Source organism: Danio aesculapii, chromosome 8 (genome assembly GCF_903798145.1).
Source record: "Danio aesculapii chromosome 8, fDanAes4.1, whole genome shotgun sequence".
NCBI lineage: Eukaryota > Metazoa > Chordata > Actinopteri > Cypriniformes > Danionidae > Danio > Danio aesculapii.
In genome coordinates, this window is record NC_079442.1 from 36,254,742 (window position 1) to 36,266,774 (window position 12,033).

Here is a 12,033-nt window from a genome sequence, read left to right on the forward strand (position 1 = left end):
TTTAAATACATATACGGTCTTGTAAAACGAAAGAGTTCATATAAAGTATTTTTTTTTAGGGGGGGGGGGGGGGGGGGGGGGTGCACTGAGGTGATATTAGCAATATTTTATTTATTAGAGAGGCAATCGTCGGTACATGATTTGTACGTTTTAAATTGTCTAAATCATAAAGGAGTGTCAGAGCACAGCCTTGTGGCCAAATGGATTCACAACATCTGGCATGTTTCGGTTATTTTGAAGATTTATAGACGTAAATCTTGAGATTTTGTTAACACTTTACAACAAGAATGTATTAAAGTATTTACTAATATTAATAACAACGAAAAACACATTTATTACTCGATTTATTCATCTTTGTTGACGTTAGTTAATGAAAACAAAATTGTTCATTGTTAATTTATGTCAATCAGTACGTCTTACCAACCATTTAAATTGGATTTTATTAACGCATTAGTTAAAACCTATGATTAATAAATGCTATACAAGTTTTGTTCATTAATAGTTAGTAAATACATTAACTAATGAAACCGTGTTTGTAACACTCCATGTCTCTTGGAAACATTGTAACATTTTCAAATTGTGCTTCATTCAGGTGAGTGGGCTTGACAAACCACCTGTAGACACACACTTCTCTCTTATTCACCTGACACTTTATCTCAACTCCATCTTATAAGAACTCAATAATGAAAACAATGTTTACTATAAATGTACCACAATCATGTTGCACTGCTTGCTTTAACCTTAAATAACTCTTTTGCACCGTTATTAAACCTTAAATGGGGCGTCACGGTGGCACAATGATGGCACAATCGCCTCACAGCAAGAAGGTCGCTGGTTCGAGTTCCGGCTGGGTCAGTTGTCATTTCTGTGTGGTGTTTTGCATGTTCTCCCCGTGCTGGCGTGGGTTTCCTCCCGGTGCTCTGGTTTCCATCACAGTCCAAAGACATGCGGTACAGGTGAATTGAATAAGCTAAATTGGCCGTAGTGTATGTGTGGAAATGAGAGTGTATGGGTGTTTGCCAGTGTTGGGTTACGGCTGGAAGGGCATCCACTCCATAGAACATGTGCTGGATAAGTTGGGGGTTCATTCCGCTGTGGCAACCCCTAATTTATAAAGAGACTAAGCCAAAGAGAAAATGAATGAATGAATAAACCTTAAATACCTCTTTTGCACATTATTCACCTTTAATACCTCTCTTGCACAAAATCCTGCACAATATTGTTCAGTTTCATTTAAAAGTACTTGTATAGCCTGTCTGTATAGTTATGTATATTATAGTATATGTTAGTTATGCATAGGTTTTTTTAAAAATAGCTCTTATGTCTAGTGTTGTGTTTGTATTCATGATTTGACTTGACTTGAAATTGTGACCATGATTTTTAAAGACCTTTTTAAGTACTGCAAATATATTTAAAGGCAATGCAATAACTACATTTTCTAAAGGTAAATTATATTTAGCTGTGTTAGTATTGCCTTATTTTTATATTAAAATCAGGGGCGGATTTAACCAATAAGGGGAGTAAGCAGCCGCTTAGGACCCCCGGACATTTCGGGGCCCTAATAAATTTATAAATTATACCTATAACATTGTCTTTTTCTATCATTTCCTATCATTTTTTTGTAGGGTGAGGGTCTAACAAACAAAATTTTAGGAATTTTAATTATTACAAAAAATATTTTTAATTAATACATCTATGCAAATTTGTCTTAAACCCCCAATCCAGCAGTCAAATCAAGTAAAAGCTTAGTTTAAAAAAAACATATATTAGTTTTGATTTATTTATTATGCTATTTTTAGTTGTGAATTAAGATAAAACAGAGAAAAGAGATACCAGCATTTTTTTCTTTATGATTAAAAAGGTGTATTTTAGGACTATTTTGGTTGTCCCAAATCACTAAAGCCACCCTTGATTGCAATATTTTAAGTTTGCTAATGCAAGCTTTCAGTTATTTCATGATTTTTTTTAAATCAATTTTAGCCACACAGGATAAGTTTGAACTTATTGAACTTATTGAACTTACCGAAAACCAGAACAGGAAAATATCATTTACACTAGTGCAAATGTCAAAAGATTTTTAAATCAACATCTTTTTATTCTGGAGGAAAATTTACATGAGCTATATCAAGTCTAATTTTCTGCGAAACTAATCAAAATAAAGCAAATTTATAATTAAAACAAGAACAAAAATCTGCCAAAGAGTTTAGAAAAGTCAACTTTATTCAAACCTAAAAAGTCACACTCACTGACGTTTGTTCTTGTTTTAAGCAGAAACTCAAGCTATTTTGTTTTTATTTTCTCAGAAAACAAAACTTAACTTCTTCAATTTGTATCTAAAGTAAATGTATCTTGATTTAAGAAGGTTTGTCATTGTATCGAAAAACATAAATATTCACTTATTGAATTTAACACTTATCTTTTTTTTAATTCATTCATTAATTTTCCTTCGGCTTTTTTTATGCTCTGATTCAAAAGACCTTAAATTGTAAGGGTGAATTAAAACGTTTTTAGACCTTTCTTAAAATGCAGATACCTGGCCTAAAGTGTAAATAACACAGCATAATTGAATCATATGAAATACCCGTATTCAGCCTTTTTAATGAGAATACTGACCTGTCCAGCATCAGAGTTCTTGACATTCTTGACTTTATCTAATTATTATAATCATTCAAGGATGCCCTAATTTTGATACTTTGTCTATTACATTTACAAATAAAAAATGTAAAATGTAACCGCTAAAACTCCTAAAATAAATCATTATTCATTCATTTTCCTTCACCTTAGTCCCTTTATTCATCAGGGGTTGCCACAGTGGAATGAACCACCAACTTATTTTAGCATACTGTATGTTTTACACAGTGGATTCCCTTCCAGTTGCAACCCAGTACTGGGAAACATCCATACACACTCATTCACACACATACACTACGGCCAATTTAGTTTATTCAATTCACCTATACCACATGTCTTTGGACTGTGGGGGAAACCAGAGCAACCAAAGGAAACCCACACAAACATAGGGAAAACATGCAAAACTCCACGCAAAATGACAACCGACCCAGCCGAGACTCGAACCAGTGACTTTCTTGCAGTGAGATGACAGTGCTAACCAATGAGCCACCATGGTCACAAAAATCATTATTACTACAAATAATTTGTGTGATAAACAATGCATGTCTCCGTGTCCTTTTCAGTCTAGATCTGCTATTCTTGGATTTTAAAAGACAAGGGTGGTGTGAGTGGTTCTGTTGGCAGTAGTGTAACGTTGGCTCTTTATTTCACAGTTTAGCTCATAATTCCACAATTATTATATGTTTCTTATTATATGTTTTACATTAAAGTGACTGGTACCTTTCAGGCAGTGCTAAATCATGAAGCAGGTTTTTCGAGGGGGGGACAAAAGGCTTTTCTCCTCATTTCATGGCAGCTTGTGTTGAAAGTTTGCGTATGACATTCATATCATATGCCCATGTCTGGTCCAGCCCCTCACCCTCAGTGGCTGTTGGAGTCCAGTCTGGAAAGGGGAAGCGACAGGCGATCACTCGAGCCTCATCTGGTAACTCCTTCTCCAGCTTTCTACCCAACACCTCCATCTGTGGACCACAAAACTCACTGTATTTACATGGTAAATTAATGGCAAGGCAAACAAGTAATTGTGTTGCATTTTCATGGAAGCTTTTTTCAGCCAAAGTATAAAATAACAATTGCAATGAATTAATTGATTTTTTTTTTTACTTGAGAGACAGGATTGTGAGAACATTTATAAACCTGCAGTTGTGGTAAAATGAAGTCACAATTCTAATTAAAAACAACTAAAATATGCAAATTCAGAATTACCAGTGTAAAGTTTATACCTTGCAATTCTGACTTTTTACTCAGAATTTTGAGGGGGGAATGTCACAATCATGAGATGAACTGAGATCTGTCATTTTCTTTCGGCTTTTATTTTTTCCTTTCTGCTCCGATTTAAAAGACCTTAAATTGTGAAGACTAAGGGTGAATTAAGACTTTTTAAGACCTTTCTTAAATTGCAGATAACTTGCCTTAAGTGTAAATAACAGCATAATTTAATCATAAAATACCCGTATTACCTCTTTTACATGGAAATTCTGAGCTGTTCAGTGTAAAGTTTATACCTTGCAATTTTGACTTTTTATTCTGAATTTTGAGGGAGGAACGTAACAATCATGAGATAAACTCAGATAAAAAAAAGAATTCCACAAAATCACAATGATTAAGGAAAAAATCACCACACAAATGAAAAATAAGCAAATTTATATACCACTTCAAATTTGATAGTTTTCAGTGACAACTGATGAAAACATTTGGAAAAAAATGCTCTAAATGACAATATTTTATTTGTAATTCACTATTTTATTTAGTTGACTATTAAAGAATAAAACATTAGATTAAAAATTACAAAATTCTTAAATAAAGAATAAAAAAAAACAATTTTACAACACATCTTACTCAAACCCACACCAAATAAATCCAGAAAATCAAGAGAAATCATGGTGGTCTTTTATACTTCTCCATAGCTGTGTGTCTGGAACAGGTGATGTAACTCTTTGTACTGCTCTTTATATTTATAATCCGCTCCATCTATTTAATCAACCCAGTATAAATACAGAAAGGACACTTGTGAGTACTTACCACTCCGGGTGCCAAGAAAACAGTCACATTGTTATATTTGGACAAATCGGTCTGTGAAGGGAAATGATAAAACTGAATCATCAACACTTGGACATGTGAAATGAAGTACAGTTTTGTACGTGGTACACGTCATTTCTCAATGGCTGTTTTATCACATGGGTGTAAGGACATTGGCAAAGCTCAAAGGCGTCACGGTGGCACAGTGGGAGGCACGATCGCCTCACAGCACGAAGGTCACTGGTTCGACCGCTGCTATGGTTTCTCCACAGTCCAAAGACGTAGTATAGGTGAATTGGGTAAGCTAAATTGTCTGTAGTGTATGTGTGTGAATGAGTGTGTATGGATGTTTCCCAGTGATGGGTTGCAGCTGGAAGGGCATCCGCTATGTAAAACATGTGCTGGATAAGTTGGCGGGTCATTCCGCTGTGGTGACACCAGATTAATAGAGGGACTAAGCCAAAAAGAAAATGAATGAATGAATCAGTATTTTGGTGCCACAATAGGCAATAGTATCTGAATGTAGCCTTTATGATGCAAGCTGAGCATCACTCAGCGATGCAATGTCAGACACAATGCACTCAAATGGAGCGTGTGACGTCACTGTGAGGGGTAGGGTTAGGGGTGGGGTTAGGTGAGCCCATTAAAAAGCATTGGATGCAGCTCAGATTGCACTGCACCAGGTCTGCATCCAGACCTCTCTCGGAATATGACCCTAAAATAAAAATTCTTTAGATAAGAGAACTTTAATATGCCATCAAATTATTCTTGTAAATATGCCTGACAAGGTTTTCTGCAATTTAAACTCCTGACATTTTCTGTAAATCAAAATAGAAATGTATTATGAATCTTAATTTTTTTTTGTCCTAAGAAACAAATATATATTTTAAACAAATGAGAAAATCTGATATTTTATTTATTTACTGTAAGTGCAAAGACTGGCACTTTTTCCAACAACACAATATTTATGACATCATTTGCATTGACTACTTGTTTGAATGGAAAACATTTTTTGTAAGTAATCGGGTGTTACTAGTGGCATAGAAATTATGAATACCATACCTTCCAAAAGTCCTGGTTTACAAAACTCGCAGTGCTGGATGGTATTCCCTTCCAATTAGATTTGACTTTGGCATATCCAGTCAGAATAGAATTGATTTCAAAGCCAGTGCAGTGGAAACCCTTTGCAGTGGCAGCAAATACCTACAAAACAAATCCAAACCTACACTTTGAGAAGCAGGATCTGTGATGTTTATGTCGGTTATATCTGGACAGGCATTGTTTGCTTTCCATACTGTAAAAGTACTTGTTTTGCACTCAATAAGAGAAGAAAAGAATTTTCCATCTAAATTTGAGTGTTAATTAGATCTACTTTTGAACACAAAATAGGCAGCCCCAGGTAGGCTGCCCTGTGGCCATTATGGTGGTAAGAAATCATCATAAAAATAACCCACAGATTAGTCATTTCAGCTTAGAAAGCCAGGCCCCCAGAGTTTATGAACAACATCCAACAGCAAAGTCATGCAAAATTATAAATAGCCTGTTCTCTCGTGTTTTTTTTATTATTATTATATTCTTAAACAGTTCCCAAATTTTCAATCCCATCCAGCTGCAAAGCGTCTCACCATGCATTGCGGTGAGAAAGCAGTCGTCTGCAGAAAGCCATCAGAAGCGTCTGAAAAAGTTCTTAGAAGCACAAAATTTCATCTGTAAATCTCACATAGAACACTGAGATTTACATCATTAGACATGTTAAATGCTATACTGTACATTATGAGGTTAGATGTACAATCAATAAATAAAGAATTCATTGGTATTATGCAAAAGGATTGATGTTAAAGCATATACATTTGAAGTCAAAATTATTAACCCTCCTGTGAATTTTTATTCTTTTTCAAATATTTCGCAAATAATGTTTAACAGAGCAAGGAAATTTTTACAGTATTTCCTATAATATTTTTTCTTCTGGAGAAAGTCTTATTTGTTTTATTTCGGCTAGAATAAAAGCAGTTTTTAATTATTTTAAAACCACTTTAAGGCCAATATTTTTAGCACCCTTAAGCAATATTTTGCCTAATTACTCTAATTTGCCCAATTAACCTAGTTAAGCCTTTAAATGGTTAACTTGTTAACAAAGGTTCGGCGACAGAACCACACCTCGCTTTGTCTCCTTAACCAATTACCTACTCCCTAAAGCTTATTTAAGCAGACCAGCCCTCTAGCACTGTTCTTCTCTTTATTTCGAACCCACTCTCCCTCCCTCTATTTCCTCGTTTCCAGGGGCAGATTGGCCAGATTGGTCTGGCCAGAAGAGCCAGACCATTTTTTAAATGGCCGGTAAGTTTTTTTAAATTTATTTATTTATTTATTTTTTTATGTATTGTTTTTACATGCAGGCAGCTTTTATCTTTTTATCTCTTGCAAGATGTGAATATTATGATGATGATGATGATGATAAAAGTAATAATAATAATAATAATGATAATTGTAAATGTTAAGCATTTGGCCCAATCGGCGACGGCTGGCTGGTTTTGAGAGGGGCCGACCCAATCAGAGGTTATGCAAACATAATCAAAATCTGGCAAGAATGTCAAACAAACAGTAAGTGCAACACAAGCTAATTGTCAGAGATAGACCGTAAAAAAGATAAGGCAGTGCTGAAAATCTCCAAGAAAGCAAAAAAGGGCTCTAAAATCAGACAAATGCATAAAATTAACTAAAATATTCTAGATTTGGCTGCTGCATTGGAGGACAGTAACACGGTAGAGGAGGTAAGAAGAAAACAGAGAATATCCTTCTAAGTCATTATACTAAAATATACTAAGTTATTTTGACACCATTCCCACTACTTCTGACAGTTTTTGACAGTAACCTACACTGTGTTTAACAGTTGCAAGCTTAGCGTAGAACTCCCGTACATTTTAATATGTCATTATCAGCAGATGTTGTGGAATTTAGGGTATACAGACTGCTGTATGCTACTGTACTAGCAATATAGTCTAACATGCAAAAACACTATAGCTTTAGCCAAAGTACTGTAGGCATTTGTAATGAACTCTGAATGCATAGCTTGTCTTTAAAGTAAAAAGACAAGGGGCGGTGGGGGTGGGGGTGGGGGGTTCAATCACTCTACCAAAATATTACAGAGATGGTACCCCCACTCTGAGTCTCTGGGCATCATTGTAGGACGCCCGATCAACCCACCTACCTGTTCACCGTTTATCCTCTTCCTTCCCTTTCCCTTCATCCCACTGTTCTCTTACCTCTCCTTCATCCCTACATCCCTACAGTAAAGTCTAGCTCAAAGTGTGGCATGGTCCATGCCGGTAAAATTGTGCTTTAAGCTGAATACTAGTGTCTTGAAACATATCTAGTAAAATATTATTTACTGTCATCATGGCAATGATAAGAGGAATCAGTTATTATAAAGTATTTATTAAAACTTTTATGTGTTGAAAAAAATCTTCTCTGTTAAACAAACATTAGGGGAAAATGTACAGGATAGTTCAAGAGGGCTAATAATTCTGAATTCAACTGTACATAGAGTATCTGAAATTTCATTATGATTTATAGTAAACGTTAAACACTTACCAGTCGCCCATCGCCAGACCCCAGATCTGCCAGACACCCTTCTCTCCCACACAGGAGCTTCATTACATTCTGGGTCTGTGTTCTACTGGAGGGCAAATAAGGCACCTGGACAATATTAACTTCACTTACATCAGTGATCAATTGGACTATGGAGTTTGAGTCTAAACAAACACAGCATCCAACATAACAAAGAGCAGGTTGTTGCCTTTTAAGATATCCACTATGACACTGAATGAATACTGTGCTTCCGGCAGTGCTCTATTATTAGAAAAGCTATATTTAGCTTCAGATATATCTTATATGACTTCCAGTACCTTAAGGCATATTGGTACTTTCCGGAAGCCAGGGAGTGCAAATAATGTCCAGAGCCCATAAACTCCCGCAAGAAATGCTCCAGATGCTGCTGTGATCAGTGGCTTTTCCTGGGTGTGATGAGAGAGCTCACAGCTCTTGTGCTGAAGGATGACCTCCACTGAATCCTCCATGATGAAGCACTGAGGGAGAAAAAAAAAGGGGGGTTAACAGGGAACAAACAAATTTCACCTATGATGAAAATTATCTTTTAGAAGCTGTTTGGATAGAACTGAGTGTAGGTATAGTGTGTACACAGTCATATTGGGGTTATAGAAACACAATAAGTCTCTTTTTTTAATTTCCTGATGTTAAAATAGGATCCAAATTCCTCCCATTTTGAGGCCCACTGCAACGTAAAGTAGGAGTGCGGTTTCCCTGCCCACCGAATTGCTTGACAGCTGTGTATTAACATGTCTCCATAGTAATACGTATAATAATTTCAACAAGACAGGACGTGCGCAAAGCAACTGGGATTAAAAGATCAGTTCAGCTCTCTATGATCATCAATCATCATCAAATGTGATCAAGAAGGAGTTTTACAAAACGTTTTTAAAACAGTGCATGGTTGTAATGAATTACAGGGATTTACTTCATCTTTACTTATCACCATAGCCACATATCAATGCAATTATAAAAGAAGACGCTTCAATCCTTGTCCAGATTTATTTTGTACATTAACATAATGGCTATCCATACAACAGTGGATATTAACATGTATCCTGTCACATATGCCTTGCAAAAACAGTGCAATGTTAAACACGTGCTGTGTGTGTGTGTGCATGAACAGTGTAACGACATTGTTTGTGACTCATCATTGCAGGCTTGAATTAACTCCACAACAAATACATCAAATAATCATTGGGAAAGTTCTTACTGTAGTATTTCTTACAAACGTTACGCGAGATCTGCTTCCTTTATGTCTGTCACTGTGCTGTTTATCTGACGCTGGGCAGTGTGTTCAGAAGGTATAATTGTAGGGTATAATTGTAAGGTATAATAAATAATCTGAGAGGTGTGTTGAGCTGAAACTTTACGGACACATTCTGGAGACACAAAAAACTTGTCTTAAATCTTGAAAAAAAACTGTAAAATAGGTTCCCTTTAAATATATATATTTCTTCTGTCTATATTTTTCTTCTTAGTTTTTAGAAAAGGCAAACTGTATTTATAGAGCACAATTTCACACAACTGTAGTTGATCCAAAGTACTTTAAAATAATAAAAATAAAACAAAATATAAATTAGTTTTTAAAATATAATAGAAAAATAATATATGTATAAACTGAAATACAGATATAATATAACATGCATGAATTACTCAAAGGCTGGGGAGTATAAATAAGTCTTTAAATTAGATTTAAAAAGACTTTTAGTGTTTATTTAATAACCGGTGTCCTGCAAAGTATAGTTCTAACCCCAATTAGACACACCTAAACCAGTGAACCAAGCTCTTTCTAGGTATACTAGAAACTTCCAGGCAGTTAAAGGACGTTGAAACTAATCCATGCAGGACACTAGCCCTCCAGGACTACGTTTGGACACCCCAGGGTTACAGTGTGCACAGCTTTTATTAGAATTATGCTTTTCTATGAAATTTGTTATCTTACTATAGGTCCCTCAGATGTTACATGGTCACTTTACTCTTTTGGGATAAATAAGGAAAAGTATAAGCACTATAACTATTAAACAAAACCACTACACAAGTGTAAAGTTAGTTTGGGGAAAAAGTACTCTGAACACCATGCCGATTCACGAGAAACTAAGGAAGATGATGAAAATGATAAAGATGATGAAACTATGATGAACATGACTTAAACAAATATGAATAATAATAATAATAATAATAATAATAATAATAATAATAACCTGATAAATAGTGGCATACTGGTCACATACTAAATGATTTTTACTCCACATAATTGTAGGTCGTTGTTCAAGAAATAAACAGACTATTTAGTGAAGCTGTTCGACCACTAGAGAGTGCTGCGAGCCAATTGTTTTTAAAGGGAAACTACGTCTAAAAGTTTCTTTACCACAGTAAATTGCAATGTAGCACAGTCATGCACATCCTTTGTATATTTACGTAAAATTAATCTAGTAGCTACTACCTTAACCTATATGTGCATGAGTAGCCTATATAACGTAAAGCTATTGAATAATATATTTCAGAAAAGTAGTTTTTGCATATTCTAAATAGTGAAATCATATTAGCAGCCAATGACTTTCAAAGTACAACACTGTTCAGTCAAAAAAAAGGTGCATGTAGTGTAATGTTGTTTCCATGTCATGCATGTGATTTTAGACCGAATATGAAAAGTACCATGGTAAACAATATATGCAGCGAGACACAAGTTGTCACTGAACGAATGTGTGAATATAAAACCAACTTTACCTCAATCGTAAAGCTTTACCCACAAACAAGAAAAACACGTTTACTTCGAATTTCTAGAAAAAAACAACCAAATCCTGCACAATTTACAAGCAAAACATATACTGCACGGACAACATATTCAACAATTGACGGTTGGTTTACCTTTCGCATGTCAATAAAAATAGCCTATTGTTTGTTTTTAGTACGAGGAATACGTGACATAAACAACACCGTGCGCATGCGAGAGTGGGATGGGCACTAGTTGTAAGTTCTACTATGGAGAAGGCACTGCTCATTAATATTACTTACAATTTTAACATCCAACGACGAGAGCCAGAGCTATAAATATGCTGACGTTAGTTTAGTCCACCCTATAGTGAAGCACTGGCTGATGAATATTTAAAATTGTGTCTCAATAGTAGGATTAACATCAGTGTTGATAGGCAAGGCAAAAAGCACATATCAAGCACAGTGGTAATTCAAAGTGCTTTAAATAATCAAGAATAAAAGAAACATAAAATACAAGTATATTACAAATAAAAATAACTTGGAATAAAAAGGGATTAAAAACAGACTAAATTAATTTAATATACAGGCTACAACGATATATAAAATATAAAATGTATTAATATAGGCCTATACAAAAGTTTGATTTCTTTTTTTTAGGTTTGTAAAAAATAATGATGCAATTTATGTCAATTATTAAAAGTGCGTGAAATAATCAAGAATAAAAGAAACATAAGTATATGAGTAAAAAAAGTGTAAGAAATAAAAACAACAAAGAATAAAAATGATTAAAGACAAATTGAATCTATTTAACATTGATATATAATATATACAATGCATCAATATATACAACAATATATACAAACGTTTGGTTTTCTTTTTATAGCTTTGTAAAATAATGATGAAATTAATGTCAATGATAAAATCGGAACTATATATATATATATATATATATATATATATATATATATATATATATATATATATATATATATATATATATATATATATATATATAGTTCCGATATATATATATCCGATATATATATATATGATTATGAT

General features: G+C 34.4%; 1 protein-coding gene across 1 annotated transcript; it reads right to left on the bottom strand.

The window, feature by feature from the left end:
• Positions 1-3,094: 3,094 nt before the first annotated feature.
• Positions 3,095-11,204, bottom strand: si:dkey-190g11.3 (uncharacterized protein LOC567059 homolog). The gene is made up of 6 exons (XM_056464414.1): positions 11,128-11,204; positions 8,556-8,735; positions 8,242-8,346; positions 5,713-5,853; positions 4,654-4,704; positions 3,095-3,593 (listed from the first exon to the last, which is right to left on the bottom strand). Exons 1-6 carry the CDS (start codon positions 11,134-11,136, stop codon positions 3,414-3,416), a joined length of 666 nt encoding a protein of 221 aa, XP_056320389.1. The 5' UTR covers positions 11,137-11,204; the 3' UTR covers positions 3,095-3,413.
• Positions 11,205-12,033: the final 829 nt, after the last annotated feature.

What these genes read in the sequence shown, in the direction of transcription:
- si:dkey-190g11.3 (XM_056464414.1), bottom strand. An exon ending in GGTCTGGCGATGGGCGACTG is followed by an intron (nt 5,854 to 8,241) that starts GTAAGTGTTTAA and finishes TTTGTTTTGTAG; the next exon opens with GTATTTGCTGCCACTGCAAA. An exon ending in TAAACCAGGACTTTTGGAAG is followed by an intron (nt 4,705 to 5,712) that starts GTATGGTATTCA and finishes TTCCCTTCACAG; the next exon opens with ACCGATTTGTCCAAATATAA.